At 32.7% G+C, this 20,300-nt stretch overlaps 2 protein-coding genes across 3 annotated transcripts; both read left to right on the top strand.

Moving 5' to 3' along the window:
* Positions 1–2,344: 2,344 nt before the first annotated feature.
* Positions 2,345–7,672, top strand: LOC126689407 (uncharacterized). The gene is made up of 6 exons (XM_050384584.1): positions 2,345–2,836; positions 3,695–3,797; positions 4,867–4,922; positions 6,481–6,645; positions 6,977–7,090; positions 7,249–7,672. Exons 1-6 carry the CDS (start codon positions 2,480–2,482, stop codon positions 7,339–7,341), a joined length of 888 nt encoding a protein of 295 aa, XP_050240541.1. The 5' UTR covers positions 2,345–2,479; the 3' UTR covers positions 7,342–7,672.
* A 2,442-nt stretch (positions 7,673–10,114) lies between these two features.
* On the top strand, positions 10,115–16,575 carry LOC126689405 (uncharacterized). Of its 2 annotated transcripts, XM_050384582.1 has the most exons (6): positions 10,120–10,771; positions 12,599–12,701; positions 13,951–14,006; positions 15,544–15,708; positions 16,063–16,176; positions 16,284–16,575. In XM_050384582.1, exons 1-6 carry the CDS (start codon positions 10,376–10,378, stop codon positions 16,374–16,376), a joined length of 927 nt encoding a protein of 308 aa, XP_050240539.1. In that variant the 5' UTR covers positions 10,120–10,375; the 3' UTR covers positions 16,377–16,575. The 2 variants fall into 2 exon arrangements, with proteins under 2 accessions (XP_050240540.1, XP_050240539.1); XM_050384583.1 differs by lacking the exon at positions 15,544–15,708 and having other exon boundaries at positions 10,115–10,771.
* The last annotated feature ends 3,725 nt before the right edge of the window (positions 16,576–20,300 follow it).

The raw sequence follows: 20,300 nt of genomic DNA, 5'->3' as shown, positions 1-20,300 counted from the left end.
TGCCTAACCGTTCAGCCAGAGATGAAGATGAGAAAATAAATGGGTGAAGGAAAAAAGAAAGAGAAAAATAAAGCAGATCCTGTGGAGGGTAGAGAGGTGCAATGAGAATCACCTGAGATGCTTGGCAGATCTGGTGGAGTGCGTTGTGTTCCTCATGAAGAAGAAAGGAAGAAGCACCAGTGTGAGGAGTTAGAAAGAAAAAAAGAAAGAGAGAAGAAAGCTATGGAGAGAAAGCAGAAGTGAGGAAGAAAGAAAACAAAGGCAAAAGAAAGAAAGAGAAAAAGAAGGAGACGTTGGTGCCAGGAGTTAAGTTGACAATACAATGTAATGGGTCCCACCATGTGAATATAATTACGGAAATGCCATTGAGTTATGAGTTATGGAAACTGAAAACAGCTAAAATGTGTTTTCAGTTTTCATAACTCATAGCTCAAAAATCAGAGAATTGAGTGATGAAAACAAAAAACTGGAAACAGAGTTATGATACTCCCAAACGGACTTTTCGTTATGGGTCTCACAATTTTTAAGTTATGAGTTATGGAAATAGAGTTATGAGTTATGGAAATTGATGATCCAAACAGTCTCTTATTATCTAGTCTCCAAATGAGGCCTAAGGGCGTAGTCATGATTTTTTACATGGGGGAGCTAATTTCAACGACGATGATTATCATCGTTGTATGGATAATCTATATATTTAGGTTGATATGGACCTTCTTTGAGATAAACTCACCGAATTTCATATTGTTTGTTGATAGGAATTCACATATTTGTTTACGTGATCCTGGATCACGATCTATCTCTTTAGATTGAATTCTTGAACATTTGGAGGGGTGTTCATCAGGCATTGAAGTATCAATATTTATTTCTACAGCCACATTTGTTTCGACAGCCACAGGTCTCCTAAATTTTGAATTGCTAACATCTTTTTTCTTTAAGAATGCATCAATTGTTTTTCGTTTGCTTATAATTCTTTTAGCTTTAAGAATATGACTCAAAAATTAACCTGAAAAGAACTTAAAAAATAAAATCTTAATTAGAAAATTTTACTTAATTATATGGATGTTATTCATACTCAAGAAAAAAATAAAATTTCCACTATAATTTAAACAGTCAACCTATCATCATTCCTATTATTCAAATTTTATTGTATTTTATTTATTTTTAATTAAGAATAACCCCTCAAACAAAAGCAAAAATTAAACACATAAGTACACAACACAAACCAAACAATTTAACAACACCCACTGCCACATGATATCTAACTAATCAAAAATAGTTTATAAATCAAAAAAAGAAATTTACCTTAGAAACTTTATTTTCACAAAGTGCAAACTGCCAAACTTTATCTTCCCTTCAAGACTCATCACAAACAACCTCCCCATGCCCATGTCTTCAACCATATATTTCTCTAAAAATCTATGAAAAATTAAAGAGCATGTGAATATTTAAGTGTAGATAGTTGAGAAAAAAAAAACACTAAAAAGAGATGAAGTGAAAATTGAAAACTCGCCCTCTGGCTACGCCCATGCTTTAAATGATTTATTTTCAGAAAGCAAGAAGAAAGAAAATAATGGTTAGTTTTTTTTTTTTTTTTTTGGGATTGTGAGGACTGAGTTTGAGAGGAGGGCTGAGCTGAGCAGTAAAAATAGTCTAAAGAGATGAAGATCTAGTGCTTAAATAAGAGAAGAAAACTCACCAGGCAGTCACCAAGTTCCAAAACCTGAAATTCGATAATAAAATATGTTGAGTGATTTGTTTTATAAAGCAAGAAGAGAGAAAAAATTGGTCAGGATTTATTTATTTATTTATTTTTTCGAACCGGAGGATTGATGTTGAGTTTTGGGGGCTGGTAGGCGGTACCAGTAGGAGGTGAAAGTGTATCCGTGGGACCGTGGGTGGGTTTTTGAGATGAAAAAAAGTGCAATTTTGTTTTTTTTGTGTATGGATTTTGAGTATTTAAATGTAAGTGGGCCAGTTTTTTGTTTTATTTGGAGTATAAGAGGCCTAAAACTAAGGCTGAGAGAATAGAAGAGATATGGGGGCCGGATTTCCAACATTGGGGGGCCCAATAAATTTTCTTACCTACGCTAATGAATTTTTTTCTTTTTTGCCGGGGCCACGGCCCCGCAAGGGCCGACGTGGCTTCGCCCCTGGAATGAGCCCACCTTCTCCATATGTGGACCATTACCAAGTACAAATCCTAATCGTTTCTCAAAAAAAAAAAAAAAAAAAAAAGAAAAAAAAAGAGTACATATCCTAACTGAGCAGATGGGTCCCACATTTTACGCGTCACATTCCGATCGGCCCTTTCCAAGTAATTTCATCGTAAGAAGTAAGAACTAAGAAACACTCAAAACATCTATACTAAGTTTTCTTTTTCTCGTACAAATGGTCGACCATATATAAATTTTTCTCTCCTCCAAAACTTTCAAATACTTTTTTTTCTTTTCTTCTTGGGATTAAATTCTTCAAACCCAACATGGCCTTTAAGTTTCTCCAAAACCATCCAATTCTTGCTCTCATTCTAGCTTTGTTATTCGCCCATGAAATTTTGTGCACAGCCTTTGCTGCCTCTGGTGGCAGAATGGGCGGTTCTTCCTTCGCTTCAGATAAAGAATCGTCTTCATATTTGTCTTCTAAGTCTTACAATATATATCATTATGACAATTACCCAAGATTTAGTAGTGGATATGTTGATGATGATATTGATAGCCTAAGGGTCAATGAGAAACATGAGGGTACGAGTGTGTGGTTTTTTATTTTACCATTTGGGTCTTTTGTGGGGATTTTTCTTTTGATCGCTTATCTTAATAGAGCAAGTGTTCTCAGGGTTCAGGTATATCACTTCTTTGTTCATATTTCTTTACATTTGTGTGGAATTTTTTTTTTTTTTTTTTTGAATTACTTTCTTAGTTAGCCTGATAGCTGTATAGTTTAGAATAGAGCTACACAATAATTTTCATCATTGCTGACATGGCCGGTTGTGATAGGAATTATGTCACTTTTACTTGGTCCGTCTCTGACATCATTTTTATTATGCTTCAATCACAAGTCGCGTCAATAATTGTGAAAAAAAAAAATTGTGAAGAATGTTTATTGTTAAGGAAATTCAAAGAGAATTACACTGGGTTGGAGTAACATTTTAAGATTATTTAGAGTGAGAGTTATATAGAAGTGCATAAATTTACGTTTGCAATCTTGAAAATTTCCCTTTAATCCCTTTTCCTTGGAAGACCAAATAAAGAATTAAGTAACCTAGAAAACATTATTTGTTAAAATCCCACTATGCAGTCTGTGATTGATTATTTTTCCAAGAAGAGAAACCTATGGTCTATTGCTTATTTATTTATTTTTATGGTTCCCTTAATTTATATTTCTTTGTTTAAATCAAGTCCAATAATAAATCAGGTCCCATTGTGGGTACTGCAGGATAGGATCCTCAAATGATATGGAGACTCGAATGAAATGGAAAGAGTGCATTTCACGGTTCAGATTTTATGTTTTGTATCTAACAATATATATACATGCATGACACTAGATACACCATTTAGATGTGTACTGTTTAATATGAACCATGAAATGGGTCCATTTCAAACTGAGAACATTCTTTTCCCTGGGGTCGTTTATATATTTTACAACCCCATATCTGTAACCTTCTTATTCCCAGAATTCTAAATTCTATATTCTCTTGCAGGTTGGGTTCTCAGGCATTGCTCATTCAATTCAAAGAGAACTTAGTACACTTGCTACAGCTGTAGACACATCTAAAAACAAGAGCTTCCACTTCTTCTTAACAGGTTCATATGGAATTTATGGCATATTTTTCGTTGATGATATTGTAAATTTATATATATTCTAGACTATGTTCTTCATTCCTTTAAGGATTAGGAGCCAACCACTATCATTGAATTTAAATATCTAATTACATTTCAACCGGCCATATAATCCAGTACCCCTTATTTGATCAAGGAAGCTTCAGTTAAGATTTTTTTCTCCACTCCAGTCTTTTAATCCCCAGTAGGGTAAAATTTGTTTCAAGGATGAGCATGGCATATTTTACATTCCTACATGGATGCTTTAGAATGAGTGAGACACTTGTGTTGGACATGACACGACGTGGGTATAGAATTGCAGTCTATTTACATTACTACTCCTGGATATGTGCTCAAAAGGAGTGTATTATGAAAGTAGGTACATAGGAATCCCTGTAATCAAGAAGTTTTCTAAGAATACTTGATCCATATTTTGTTAACATGGACATTATCAATGAGAGAATACAGAATTCTAACAAAAGAATTGTAGTTTGAGTTATTGACGAAGTTATTGACAAGGGAATTACCATTTTTTGACTAGATATGCAGTATTGTACCATATTTCATCCAAGGTGTAGATGAGGATAAGTTAAATGTTTTTTCTAATGAAGTTCCATGCCCCTGTTCTAAATCTGGCGTGGAAATTTTTGGAACTCAAACTAGTCCATTTACAATACAGGATAACATGATTATATAGTTTAATGAAATTTCTATTTTGTGAATGGCAACAACAAAATCCTTTTTGTTATTGTCCAACTGTTTTATTTTTATTTTTTTCCACATGCATGATTGGTTCTCTATGTGTGCACTATAAATTCTCATGAACTTTGCATACTTTTACAATTATTTCATTGGTGGAAAAAATAGTATTATGTTTTTTCAGGAAAAAATGCATTGATATAGCTGATATTGAAATGAAGTTAATTATTATAGCCATTACAGCATCACTAGTTTGTCTTCATGCTCATCACTTGCATATTAAATGCCTCAAAACTTTGGCTAGTTTTACATATTATCTCATGTGACATACTTGTCCTTTTTATTTTGGTTGCAGAGTCTGCAGTAGCTCTGCTTCGGCATCGAAATTACTGGATTTCTGGTTATTCATCTGTGAGTCTAATATTCTAAAGGGGTTTTGATGGTGCTTTAGTAGCCTTTAAAGTTCACGATTTTTCTTCATCATTACATAATTGAGAAGTATAATCTTCAAAGTGATCTTAGTAAGATATTGCTTCAATGCTGTTATTAAAATTAAAGCCAGTACTCTAAACCATAGTTTTAAGCTTCTTCTTGTTGTGCATACAATAGCTAATACAGCCTTGATATTAAACGTTACTTTTCTTCTGTTTAATTTCTTTTTCCTCTCATCTAGAAAAATCTGCTGATGTTCCTATTATAAATGCAGAAACTATTCTTCTGTTTTCAAGTTGTGTACTTTAACTTTAGTATGATGGGGTTATAACTGTATGTCAATCTCTAAATGCAAATACGTGATCATATGAAACATGGTTGTTTCTCTACCTTGTCTGTACTAGAAAGAGTGCGCTAGTCTTCTTTATCAAAGTTTTTGGGTCTACTTTTACCTTATCAAACTGGACTTTCCAGAGCTTCCCTATTCATGTTGAGTTTCTTTAATGTGTCAAGTACATCTTCTATGGCATGCATCCACTTATTGCATTAGATTTGTACTATGGCACATATAACAGAAGTTGATGGAAGGATTGTTAGTCAATTCAATTGGACCATATCTGAACTAAGCTGATCTTTTTGAGTTTCTTAATTCTCATCAGATTACAGTGTACCAGAATTCTTGATAATCATCACTAGGTCACCATCTGTCCTCCATTATGAAATTACTTGTGGCTTATATTCTGTTACAACATCTCTTTGGTCTCTTTGTAGTTGTTGTCGTGCATAATTTAAATAATTCGGACATTGTTCACCCGGTTAAGTGGTTTAGTTTAGTCCTTCGGTATAATTTTAAGGTAAAATAGCACATGGCATATTCTAGTTCCTGTGGAGATGCCAATTAATGGCCCATGTTGAAGCTGGGTTGGTTATATGGGTTCATCAATGATGATGTAAATATATGGTGGTGTGCATTAGGCTCTCCTTCCTATCCATTTGTGTCCCTAACAATAAACTCCAGGATTTTTTTAATTAATACAATGACAAATCCTTTGCACAAAATTTTGTTTTGATGGTTATAAAAAAGAAAAAAGCTCTGTATAATTGACGTATGATAATTCAGACTATGCTCGGACAGAAGTGATGATGACATTGTATTAGGGAGTGAGCAGGGTCAAGTGATTAAGTTAAGCTGCTGCGGTATTTTGGTCCTTCAGTTTAATTCCACAACCTGTGCTGGAAGAGTTATGTTGTTTTAGTTCCACTACTTCAGTCAGGCTATTGTTGCACTATTAGAAATTCAATCTTTAGATTGTTATATAGAAGAATCTTAGTGTTGTAATGTCACAGTAGAAATTGAATGTATGTGCCAAAAAAAAATACCAATAATTTGTTGTTTTTTTTTGGTTGAAAATTTTGAGAAAAAGACGCTTGTATTTTTTGGTTGCTTCCAACTGATCACTCCAATTTAAAAGAATTTTTCTTTTTAATGATTATTTAACAACACAGCACTTTTGATGCACTCAAAATATTCTTGCAGGTGGAACGGAGGTGGAATCTTGAAGCTGTGGAAAAGGAATTCAGACAACTTTCAACTGATGAGAGGTTGAAATATGACATTGAGTCGCTTGTCAATGTTGACAACATGAAAGTACAAAGAACCTTTATCCCAAGGAACAACAAAGTTGAAAAAAATTTCATAGTGGTATTTCATCTTTTATGGGTTCTAAATATAAATATCAGGCACACCTATTGTGCTAATTAGTTGCTATAATTATTAATTGCACATACAGATATGCTTCCTTGTAAATACTTACTCATTACTGTTAAGAGTTAGTGTGTCTTAGAGCTTGATATTACAATTTGGGTCTTTCTTTTAAGCTTAAGGTGTTATAAAATGAATTATCTTTACTAGAACTCAACCAAGAATCAATAACTTGGATCATGGAGAGTCGATTTATAGCACTAGTTTGTTCCCACTTCTATGTCTTTTTCAGGTCTGTAAGTCTATTCCTTTAATTTAAATTCATTCTCAGGTAACAATCCTGGTAGCTGTTAAAGGTGCATTAAATCTACCTGAAATTAAAAGTACTGAAGACTTGAGGACAGCCTTGAATTACTTGAATACCATCAGTTCCAGTAATACACTGGTACGTCAGAATATATATATATATATATATATATATAGATCCACCATTGACACAACTTTGTCAATTGAGCTTAACCATTTAACAATTTGTCGATACAGCAGTTGTGAAAAAATTTCTTAGAAAAGTTATCTCTAAATGTATGTTTAACAATTTTGCAGGCAGTAGAGGTGCTTTGGAGCCCGCAGGCAGAACATGATACATTGTCAGAGGATGAATTGCTTGAAAACTACCCTCTTTTGAGGCCGATATGATAATGATAATTGCAATCTGTTCGGAAGTCTGTATGGCATATACCATTTTTGGCTCGTAAAGGCACTTGAAGAAGAAAATAAATTTCAGAGGATGAATTGCTTGAAAACTACCATCTTTTGAGGCCGATATGATAATGATAATTGCAATCTGTTCGGAAGTCTGTATGGCATATACCATATTCGGCTCGTAAAGGCACTTGAAGAAGAAAATAAATTATCTATGTCTTTGTAACATATTTTCAAGTACAGAATTAACTTGTTTTATATTTCCGCCTAGTTGTATTAAAAACTTTTACTTTAGTTGAAATGCCATATCAGAAACTTATTTCAATATCTTATTTGCTATATAGTATTATTTCTCTATAATTACCCCATGTTTCTAAGCTACTTGCAGCATTAAGTGCATAAGAATAATTTTTTTAACAAATTTTTAGCCACCTTCTGATTTATTTACGCATGTAATATATTATATATATAGCTGGTTTAATGTTTAAAACCAAAATTTGAAAATCACTGACATTGCCAAATAACGACTGATGAGTAGAATTGTAAGTTCTTCTGCAATATGCAAAATTTTCAAATTATATTTCCTAAGGTGTAGTGGTTCAATCATCTATTATATATAGACAAATGCGTTTGTCTTTTTTTTGGACTCTTTTATATTATGCCACATAAGCTTTGGTAGTCTCACAATTTTTCACATAATTTTTATTTTTTTATTTCTTTATTTATTTATTTTTTATTTCTTATTTATTTGACAAACTTATCAAATGTCAACCATTCCTTAAAGTGGCGTGCAAGTCTTTGATTTGCTTCCAAAGCATGTTTGTATGCAATGCAAATTCCTTCATGGTAAAGGATGTGTGGCTGACTTACTCTCCTAAAAATCATATAGGATTAAAAGACTTATACATCTATATAAGAAGCAAGAACTCTCATAGAAAAATTAAACAACATTGTAGTTGTAGTTTCAACTTTCAAGGCATGGGAAACCCGCCGTGGAAACATCAGTGAGATAAATAGAAGAAGAAACACCCCATGACCAAGTATAGGAAGCTCATCCAATTTTCACATGTCAAATATGCGTAGAGCCCATGCTTTCAAACCATAAATTCAACAAAAATAACAACTATGTGCACCCTTTTTTTATGATGCCAAATTCGTTGAAACCTAGATTGACAACAAGGTGTCAAACATTGTATGTCTTATTATTTATGATGATGCATGACTTGCATGTTTAAATAAGAATTAATAAATAAAACTTAATATCATATGTATTCTATATCTATATTTGCTACCTCACTTTTAAGGCTTCATAACATCTTATTTATTTGATTTGATTTTTAAACTAAATTTTACCACTACAAGCATGTTTCTCTTAGGTTTCGTTTGGGAGTTCATAAGAGAATGAAATAGAATGATCATAAGGGAATAGAAAGGAATGGAATGTATTTAAGTAAGGAAAAAGAATAGAAAAGAATGGAATGGAATTAAGTAATCTTCATTGGATGATTTAGAATGAAGGAATGAAAATGAATGAAATGTAAGTAATCTTGTTTAGGAGTTACATGAAGGGAATGAAATGAAATCATTTTATGACAATATTACTATTAGATCCCTATTTTAAAATAAATGGTTGAATAGGTAGGGGTATTTTGGAAGTTTTAGTAAAAAATTCATTAAATCTAATTACATTCCCTTCCATTCCTCCCAATTTAAGGGAAATGAAAATTTGAGGTTTTAAGGAAATAGAGAGAAATGAATGTTCTCTCCTACCTATTCCATTTTCTCCCATTTAAACTCCCAAACAAAGGAATGAACTTTCTATTTATTCCATTAAAATTCCCAAAGAAGGGAAGGGAAGAATATTCTAAAATTATTTTTTTTCATTCTTTTCCATTTCCTCCTCCCAAACGAGACCTTATATTTTGTTTTATACTTCAGTCCATTTGGTCTACTTCGGTCTTATTCATTTCACTTTGGTTCTATTTAGTCAACTTTGGTCCTATTCGGTCCAATTTGTCTACTTCGGTCCAAGTTGGTTCTATTCGATCCACTGTTGTTCTATATGGTCCATTCACTCTACTTTGGTCCTATTTGGTACATTCTATCTACTTTGGTCTTATTTGGTACTTTTTTTATAGCAAAAATGCAAAATTGACGTTCTAACTTTCACATTTTTTTATTTTAGTTATCAATCTTTCAGTTTTGTCATTTCAATTTTCTAATTTTCAATTTTTGTCAATGCAAGGCTCTGTTACAACCCAATTAGTGACTGTCATTAGAACTTCTGAAACGGCGCGGTTTTGGAATTTAAAAAAAAAAAAAAAAAATTCGGAATTAACAAAAAAAGAAAAAAAAAAAAACAATTAAGGGTACGTTTGGTACACTGAATGTAGATTACATTAGGAATAGTAATCTTTATTACTGGGAATAGAAGACATTGTAATAGAATAACTATTACTATTCATAAGTTTGGTTGTTACATATGGAAAGCTTGTAAAAGATGGTGTATAAGGAAACTTTATATTTTTGGAAATATATTAATTTTAAAACCTATTATATATACTAAGGAATAGTTATTACATCCATTTTAAAGAGGAATAGCTATTCTTTAATTTAAAGAATAGTCATTTCAATGTAATAACTAATCCATGTAATAAAGATGCAACCAAATGACCGAATTGGTATTACACATGAATAACTATTCCGGGAGCTACATCATACCAAACATACCCTAAGGGCCCTCACCCTGAATCAAAACAAAACAAAGAACACCCATAGAAAGAAAGCAAAGAAGAACACTCCCACCGAGCTTCCTAGTGATTACCATCCAAATTCCAGACAAGTTCCAAGTAATTTCAAATCCCAATTAAAAATGGAACCTCATTTACTTTTCAGAACGGAATGATACCTTCTGTTCTAAGTTTTCTTGTACATGTTATATATCAATCCTATGAATCTCGGCCTTTCTCATCCAAATCCCAGATAGTATCTTTTATGGGATAAAAATTCCTAACAGAGCCCAACAAACATGGCCTTCAAGTTTCTCCAAAACCATCCAATTCTTGCTTTCATTCTAGCTTTGTTATTCACCCATGAAATTTTGTACACAGCCTTTGCTGCCTCTGGTGGCAGAATGGGTGGTTCTTCCTTCTCTTCAGAGGAAGAAAAATCGTCATATTCCTCGTCTAATTCTTACGATGTATATCATTATCATTATGGTCAACCAGGGTATAGTCGTGGCTATGGATCCTATGATGATAATAGCCGAAGGGTCAATGCAGAGCCAAGGAGAGAGAACGATATGAATAAGAGTGGCAAGGGTTTTTTTTCATGGCTTGCTCTATTGCCATTTGGAATTTTTGGTGGGTTTTTACTTTGGATGGTTTGTACTTATGATACAGCAACGAGCGTTGTCAAGATTCAGGTATTGTTTACTTCTGCTTGTTCCTAATTCATCAAATATGTGTGGAGTTTTTTTTATTTTTTTATTTTTTATTTTTAATGCATAATAAGTTTTATTAGAAAAACTAGAAATCACAAAGTACACACAAGATGTATACTAGCTATTCATATATATTTAAATTAGTAATTTTACATTTCAATAGAGTAGGAATCTAGTTCATGAAATGCATTATATCAACTTAACTTCACATTAGAATCACCCAATAGCCTTAACCTATTCAAACAAAGATGGATTCAACATGTAAAGATTCAGTGAACCAAACCAAAATTAATTTCATATAGAGTACCAAATATCATGGTTTAGGCATCAAATTTAACTAAAGAGATGAAAATTTATTATCTTATTAAGAAACGAGGTAAGGTGATGCATGGTGAAGGAAAAATGAAATATAATTTCCAATTTTACTTTTGGTGTTGAGAAAGGGGAAAAGATTTTTTTAATGTGTTGTCGTGTGGGAGATTGAGTGGATAATGTTGACAATATATGGTAGGGGATACTGACTTACAAAAATTGAAGCCTCAAGATGTTAGGGGAAATTCATCATCAATTTATGATTCGGCATACTCATAACCATTTTTTATTTAAACAACTTTGACTTTCAATTGGGTTCGATTTCTATTGGATAACAATTTTGATGACCTTCTTGAGGATAAGGAAGAGTGTACAACCCACCTATGATTGTGCTTTTTTTTTTTTTTTTTTTTTTTTTTTTTTTTTTTTTATGAAAAATTTTATAAACCAATTATTCATTCACAGTTTAAGGTCTTTCCTTATTAATGTGCCTTTGGCCTTGAGCTGCCGTAAACATTTTTCATAAGTATTGATATGGCCTGTTATGATCGAACAGGATGTATACTAGATGTTCATCAAAATTTGTTTTTCCTCACCCAGATAGATCATTAACATCACTTTTGTTATTCATCATCACGTCAGCAATCATTACAAATGTTGTGTGCCTAGACTTATTGTTTAGGAATTTCAAATAGAACTTAGACTCTGGTATGGAGTAACAATTTAAGTAGTTAGAGTGAGATATATATATATATATATATATATATATATTTATATTTATATATATATACACATATATATGTATATAAACACACACACACACACAAAAGTGCATAATTTGTGTTTTCAATCATGGCCACAGAAATAGAAAGGGGAACATAGTGATATTAGTACTTCTAATTGTGAATTGAATATGAAAATAAAGTTTGAAAATCTTGGGATCTGTATTCCCTTTCAATCATCCTCTTCTTTGAAATACCAAATGAAGGGTTAAGTAATATTGAAAACATTATTTGTTATTTTTCCAGTATGCAGTCTGTGGTTGATTTTTATCCCAATAAGAGAGACCTCTGCACTATTAGCCCCCCCCCCCCCCCCCCCCCCCCCCCTCTCTCATAATTTCTATTTCTTTGTTTTTAAATTCAAGTCCACTTGATAAATCAGGTCTCCATGTGGACCCTAAGAGATAGGATCCTCAATTGAAATGAAGAGTGTGTTTCATGGTTCATATTTTATTTCTAGACTTTTCCCCCTTATAATTTGATAGCTACACTGGGAGATGCCAACCAGCTAAACTACAAGGCTCTTGGCAAACATGACACGAGACTAGATACGCCATTTGGATTTGTTCTATTTAATCAAAACAATGAAATGGATTCACTTCAAATTGAGATCCTTTTCCTGTGGGTCGTGTGTGTGTGTATTGCATCCTCATCTTTGTGACCTTCTCATTCCCAGAATCCTAAAACTCCTGATATTTTCTTTTTTCACTTGCAGGTTGGGCTATCAGGCAAGGCTCATTCACTTCAAAGAGATCTTAATAATCTTGCTGGAGCTGGAGACACATCTGAAAAGAAGGGTTTCCACATCATATTAACAGGTTCATATGGAATTAATGGCATATTTTTCATTGATGATATTGTAAATTTATACTAGACTATGTTTTTCATTCCTTTAGGAACCATAAGGATTAGGAACCAACCATTATAAATGAATTTATATATCCAATTTCTTTATAACTGGCCATATAATCCAGTATCCTCATGTTCATTTGCTCCACTCCAGTACTTTATCCCCAATAGGGTAAAATTTGTTTCAAGGATGAGTAAGCCTATAATACATTACTACATGGACACTTTAGAATGAGTACAATACCTGTGTTGGATGTGATCCTGACATGGGTATAGATATGCAGTATATTTACATTACTACTTGTGGATATTTTCTCAAAAGGATTTTTTTTTTATTTTTTAAATGGAGCTAGGAAAAGGAGTGTATCAGAAAGGTTGGTACACAGGAATTCCTGTGCCCAAGAAGTTTTCTAAGAATTCTTAATCACTTCTATATTTACAGCTTATAATAAATGAGAGCACAAAATTAAAAAAAAAAAGAAAAAAGAAAGAAAAGAAAAAGAAAAAAGAATTGTACCTTCAGTGATTGATGAAGCTATTGATGAGGGAAGGTTAAATATTCTTTCATGGACGTTTACATCCACTATTTCACATACATATTCACAATTGATGCGGGAATGTCCTCATTTTATCACACAAAAGTGGATGTGAAATAGTGGATGTGTGAAAATCAAAACCCTATGAGGGAATTTTTTAAAAATTTTTTTTTTTTCTGAAAAGTTATGCAGCATTGTACCATATTTCACACAAGGTGGAGATGAGAATAAATTAAAAGTTAATTGTACTGAAGAGCTATTCCCTTTTTGTAAATATGGCTTTGAAATTTTTTAAACTTAAACTAGTCCATGTACAATACAGCATAGCATGATTATATGGTTTAATGAAATTTTTAGTTTGTGGGTGGTGGCAACAAATTCCTCTTTGTTAACGTCAAAATATGTTTTCCCCTCAATTTTCCCGTGAATGGTTTACGGTTGGTTCTTTGTGTGAGAGATAAATTCTGATGTTCTTTGAATAAATATAAAATTATTTCCTTGTTGACAGGCAAAAATGCATAGTTTGATGCCGCTAATATTGAAATGAAGTTAATTATTATAGCCATCACTAGTTTGTCTGCTAGTCATGCTTATCACTGCATTACATATTAAAGGCTTTAACTTTAGCTAGTTTTACATGTTATCTTATGTAACATTCTCCTCCTTTTTATTATGGTTGCAGAGTCCATAGTAGCCCTGCTTCGGCATCAAAATTATTGGATCTCTGGTTATTCATCTGTAAGTCACATAATCTTGTAAAGGTTTAGATGGTGCTTAGTAGCCCGGAAAGTCATTGTTCTTCTTAATCAATATATACATGAGAAGGTTGAGCTTGAAAGTGATATTAGTTAGATATTTCTTCAATTCTGTTCTTATATTTTGAAAATCCTGTAATTTAAACCATAGTGTTAAGCTTCTTGTTGTGCATAGGGTAGCTAATACACCTTGATATTAAATGTTAAAGAAGTATTCCTGTTTAATTTCTCTAACTATTCTTTTGTTTTCAAGTTGTGTACTTTAACTTTAGTATGATGGGGTTATACTTTCTTATTGATCTGTAAATGCAAATATGTGATCATAAGAAACATGATTGTTTATCTGCCTTTTCTGGACTAGAAAGAGTACTCTAGTCTTCTTTATCTAAGTTTTTGGGCCTATTTTTATCTTCACAAACTATACTTTTTAGAATTTCCCTCATCATGTTGAGCTTCTTTAACCTTTCATATACATCTTCCATGGCTTGCATCCTCTCATTGCATTAGATTTTTACTATGGCACACGTGACACAAGTTGATGAAAGGATTGTTAGTTGATTCAATTCTGCAGTATCTGAACTAAGCTGATCTTTTGAGTTTTCTAACTTTTGTTGGATAACAGTATTTCAGAACGCTTAAAACTCATTATACTTGTGATTTATATTCTGTTACAAAGACTTCTCATTGGTTTCTATGTTGTCATTTTTGTGCATAATTAATATCTGTTATTCAGGTTTCCCAATGTTGACAGAGAGGAAAATGATTAATGCTGTTTTTTTGTTTTCACCTAATTTCTTATCCATAATTTATAACTTAATTTGTGATATTTAAATAAATTGAAAAACATTTTTCTCCCTGTTAAGTGAATTGCGTTAGTCCTTTGGTATCATTTTATGGTGAAATAGCCAATTACTTCTTTTAGTTTCTGTGTAGATGGTGATTTGATGGACATGTTGAAGCTGGGTCAGCTATATGGATTTTTTAGAATTTAATATGATGACAATATCATTTGCACAAAACATTGGTTTTGATAGAAGAAACCAAAAAAAAAAAAAAAAAAAAAAACTGTATAATCGGCATCTGATAATTCCGATTATGCTTGAACAGCAGTGATGATGACATTGTATTAGGGAGTGAGGTTGAAAGAAAAGAACAGCAGGGTTAAGTGATTAAGTTAAGTTGCTCTTGTATTTTGGTCCTTCAGGTTAATTCCACAACTTGTGCTGGAAGAGTTACGTTATTTTAATTCTACTCCATCAGTCTGGCTATTGTTGCCCTATGAGAAATTCATTCTCTTCGATGTTATGTAAAAGCATCTTAAGTGAATGGATTTGCAAAAAACAACGAATGCCTAAAATATTTTTTTAGAGAAATGAAAATCCTGAGAAAAAGATGCTCAAGTTTTGTGTTGCTTCCAGCCGTTCACTCCAACTAAACTCCATAGGCTTATATAAAAGAAGTTTTCTTTTTAAAGATTATATAACCACAGAGCACTTTCACATACTAAAATTTTCTTGTAGGTGAAACAAAAGCGAGGTGTTGAAGCTGTGGAAAAGGAATTCAGACAACTTTTAGCTGAAGAGAGAGAGAAATTTGAAATCGAGTCGCTTGTCAATGTTGACAATATAAAAGTTCAAAGAACCCTTATCCCAAAGGACAACAAACTTAGAAAAGATTACATAGTGGTATATCATCTTTTATGGATTCTAGATATCATGCATACCTATTGTGCCTCAAGCTACTTGATTGCCATAATTTCTTATGGCACATACTGCATATGCTTCCTTTTAAATACTAATGTTAGCATTTGAGTTAGCGTGTCTTAGAGCTTGATAGTTCAATTTGGGTCTTTACTTCAAGCATAAGCTGTTAAATAATGAAATTTATCTTTTTGAGTTATGGAATATCCTTACTAGAACTAAACCAAGAATCAATGATTTGGGTCATGTAGAGTTGATCTGTAGTAGTAGTTTGTTCTCACTTCTATGTCTTTTTCAGGTCTGGTAGTCTTTATTCCTTTAATGTAAATTGATTCACAGGTCACACTCGTGGTCGCTGTTAAAGGTACACCAAATCTTCCTCCAATTAGAAGTACAGAGGACTTAAGAAAGGCCTTGTATCACTTGAATTCCATCACTTCCAGAGAAACATTGGTAAAGTGGGAATATATAGATCCACCACTAACACTACTCTAACAATTCAACATTAAGAATTTGTTAGGAAAGTTGTGACTCTAATTCTATGTTTAATAATTTTGCAGGCTGTTGAGGTGCTTTGGACCCCGCAGGTAGAACATGATACATTGTCAGAAGATGAATTGCTTGAAAAATACCCGATTTTGAGGCCAATATGATCATGATAATTGCAATCTGTTTGGAGGTCGTATGGGATGCACACGTTATTTTTTGACTCGCAAAGGCCATTAAGAGGAATGAAATTGTCTGTGTCCTTATAACATATTTTCAAGTGCAAAATTAACCTATTTTACATTTCCACCTAAATGTATTAATATGTTAACTTAGCTGAAATGCCATATTAGGCACTTATGTCAATAGCTTATTTGCTTGATAGTGTGATATTTCTCTGTGTAATTATTGAGTACTCTCGGAATACCATAAATGTATACTCTCTCTTCTCACATGAATTGTGGATCTCACCATAAATTTAATTAGTGGGACCTACAGTTATGTAAGAGGGGGAGTACGCATTTATGATACTTCCAAAGTATTCAGTAATTTTCTTATTTCTCTATGGCATCATCATGGTGTTGAGCTACTTGCAGCATAATTACTTGATAGAATAAATTTTTTAACAAACTTTTAGCCACTTTTACATCTATGTTCGCCAAATAACAGGCATTTATAACCATTAAACCAGCTATAAATTCTATAAGTTTACACTATATATATTTGCCAAATAATGGGCATCATTGAGTTCATCAAAAATTAAAAAAATAAGGGTAAATTACATATTTGGTCCCTATTTTTTACAACATATTTCAATTTGGTCCCTAACCTTTCAGTGTCGTGTTAATTAAGTCCCTGTTGTTATATTTTGGATGTAAATTAATGACATGTCAAATGATCAAAATAAAATTTTATTGTATTATCACATCAATAAAAGCTAATTTTTTATTTTGGCCTTTAGATGTGTCATCAATTTTCATTCAAAAATTAATAGTAAAGACTAAATTGACACAGTACTGAAATGTTAAGGACCAAATTGACACAATTAAAAGATTAGGGACCAAATTGAAATATAGTATATAGGATATGGACCAAATATGCAATTTACCCAAAAAATAAAAATAATGAGCATCATTGACATGAAACCTGCCCGGTATATTTGCAAATGGGCTTGCAAATAAAACCATCTCGGCCCCACAAATGGGCTTGCAAATAATCTTAGAATATTTGTAACCCATGAGAAGCCCATAACTAGCATTTGCTGCATAGCTAAGCACGTGGGAAATCCCTCTAATAAAACAGTGCAAACTGTCTCAAATCATAATTAATGCTAGCCTAATCAACCATTAAATTACCTTTGTCCTAAATTCTACAATGCAATCACACTTAGCATTCAACTCTATTGTGCATCTTTAGTATAGTAGTGACTCTACAAGTATAAATGTTTGTAGGGTGTAGGAGACAAGGGTCAAGGTTTAAGTTTTTAGAACAAAATTTCTTTCTTGTATTAAAAAAAAAAAAAAAAAAAAATGACAAACTTTTCTTGTTTAGCATGGAAGGCAACAACATCCTAAACTCAAAAAGTCCACTTCCCAATATGACTTGGATTAACTGATGAACGTGCTTTTTTGGACATTTTCCAATGACAATGAAGTTGATCGTGGCCTTGGTCTAGTCCAAGGCTACCTATGAAGTTGATTACGGGTTAGTGGATTTTCATCACTTTTTTTGCCATGCTTCGGCTAAAGCTATTTGGAATGGCTAAAAGCTTCCATGTCGTTAATTCTTTCCTAGGTGATATATTATCATTCCACTCATCTTCCAATATATTTATTTAACCTTCTTAGATATATTTGTTTGACATTGCTAACAATAAGCTCATGTATTAATTCCCATCTCTTCTATGTTTTAAAACCTACTTATTTTCTTGAAATATTTTTTTTTTCTTCACTATTTTCTACTCTCCTCACTCATTACATTATTTTATTGTATAAAGGAAAATATATCGATAACGGTTCATAGATGACCCATTAGCATGAATTTCAGGCTCAACTATGTCGAAAATTTTTAGTCCAATAATTTATTTATCAAAATGTGATGCATGTGCTAACAAGAAAAAGAACCCAACACCATCATGGAGAGAGATTTTAACTTGTAGACTTATTTGAAACTAATTGAAAAGAAATTCAAGACCCTAAAAAAAAAGTAGTGCATGCAAGTTTAGGCTTCTAATGAGAATCAAACACTTTTGACTATTTATTTCTTATAGCACGATGATCAATTCCTTCAAAATGGATTAATCGTTAAATTCCTTCAAAATGGCTTAATCATTTAACGTACAACACCATATCATCATAGCATATATTAAAATGCTCACGATACCTTGTTAAATTTCTGTTTAGGTGATTGTAGATTATAGTTTCTAACCTTTGAATGATGTTACAACACATAGAGACTATTCAATTTTCATAGGACAAAAACACACCTAAAATGACAAGAAAAAAAGTTGGGGGGTTTGAGTCACAAAGTGGAGGTTGGGGGGCCGAGGATGACAGGAACTAGACATTATAAACAACAATAATAATTGAGTCCAGGTGATAATGCACTTGTTATAGTTGTACGGTATCTTTATTCTTGTGCTTTTCTACTACCAAATTCAACATGGGATTTCTTATGAAAAAAAAAAAAAAAAAAAATTCAACATGGGAAGCCTGGTTAGTAAAGACCTATTTAAAAGAGAGTCATAATGGAATCTGTCTACGTGATATTAATCACTTTTCCGTGACCCAACTTTATAAAGTTTCATAGACAGTCATGGAAGCAAACCTAATTAGTTGTTAAAAGTGAAAGTTCCACTTCAACAACAATATTAATAGAGTAGGAGATAAGAAAAAGCATAAGACTGAATATGGGAATCTAATAATTTAGAGCTAGTAATCAATCATATCCTCCTTTTTATATCCACCATTAACATTATAATACATTAATTAAAATTTGAGACTAGCTCTTTTACGTGGTACTTGACTAAATCAATTGCCATACTTCATCTACATCTACTTGCATTGCATGGAAATTTCTCCACGCCTTTTGCCTCATTAATGGGATTGATCATTGGCCAGTGACATTACTAGGAAAAACATAATATGCGGCATCTACTAGGAAGAGTCATCAAGAATGGTAGGCATATGGTTTTTCTATATTCTATGCTCCAACACCTCTCTTTTTTGCTCCCGCAGGCTCAGGTTTAGTAGGTAAAGTGTCACTATGGTCACACTCAGGTGAAAAATGCCTACTTAAGTCGCCCCCTTCACTTTTTATTTTATTTTATATTTTACCACAAAAAAAAAAAAAAAAAAAACAAAAAAAAAAAAAAAAAAAAAAAAAAACAAAACCCTTCAGAATATCTAACCCAAGTTGGCAACTTGGGCAAGCAGAATCACATGGGTCCAGCAGTTAGGTACATGATATGTAGTTATCCAAATACCGAAACCATTGGACCATTCTACTTATACTATCCAGCTAAAACCGCCATATAATAGTCCTGAGGTGATGCTTTTCTTAGGATTTACCATTGAAAAGTATAAAATAGAAGACTTAAACCCCCCACCCTAGTCCCCACAGAAGAAAAAAACAAAGGAAAAAGATGAAAAAGAAAAGAGGTAGAGGTCATTGATAAGGCTGGAACTATGTGGTGCCGTTTGTCCATTGTCCATTGTCCATTGATACAATAAGTAGAGTGACAAAAAAAGTTTTGCAACATTTTGTAATTGGTATAATAATAAAAGTGGTCAGTATAAAATTGAAAATGATACTGCGTGTAACATTGATAGAGGTCTTTAGGATTGTGAAAAAAGTTCAGATTTTTCTATCCCTAGGATTGGGAGGTTGGGAGGTTGGCATTATGGTCACACATCAAGAAGGTGTGCAGCCAATACAGAAGACAAAAGTGGAACATGGCCTTGAGAGGGGTGCCTGTGGTGGTGTTTGGACATGATGTTGGGATGTCCCATGGGTTCCATCTACAATGAGATACGTCTAATTTCCCAATAAGTCCATATATAGGAAAAGTCGTGTAGAGGTCCATAATCCAT

Source organism: Quercus robur, chromosome 6 (assembly GCF_932294415.1).
Source record: "Quercus robur chromosome 6, dhQueRobu3.1, whole genome shotgun sequence".
Classification (NCBI taxonomy): domain Eukaryota; kingdom Viridiplantae; phylum Streptophyta; class Magnoliopsida; order Fagales; family Fagaceae; genus Quercus; species Quercus robur.
Note: the sequence above shows the minus strand (reverse complement) of the source record. Positions and strands in the feature narration are given on the sequence as shown.

What these genes read in the sequence shown, in the direction of transcription:
- LOC126689405 (XM_050384582.1), top strand. Translation starts at nt 10,376, where the DNA reads ATGGCCTTCAAGTTTCTCCAAAACCATCCAATTCTTGCTTTCATTCTA. An exon ending in GGATCTCTGGTTATTCATCT is followed by an intron (nt 14,007 to 15,543) that starts GTAAGTCACATA and finishes ATTTTCTTGTAG; the next exon opens with GTGAAACAAAAGCGAGGTGT. An exon ending in TTAGAAAAGATTACATAGTG is followed by an intron (nt 15,709 to 16,062) that starts GTATATCATCTT and finishes ATTGATTCACAG; the next exon opens with GTCACACTCGTGGTCGCTGT.
- LOC126689407 (XM_050384584.1), top strand. Translation starts at nt 2,480, where the DNA reads ATGGCCTTTAAGTTTCTCCAAAACCATCCAATTCTTGCTCTCATTCTA. An exon ending in CTTCCACTTCTTCTTAACAG is followed by an intron (nt 3,798 to 4,866) that starts GTTCATATGGAA and finishes TTTTGGTTGCAG; the next exon opens with AGTCTGCAGTAGCTCTGCTT. An exon ending in TTGAAAAAAATTTCATAGTG is followed by an intron (nt 6,646 to 6,976) that starts GTATTTCATCTT and finishes ATTCATTCTCAG; the next exon opens with GTAACAATCCTGGTAGCTGT.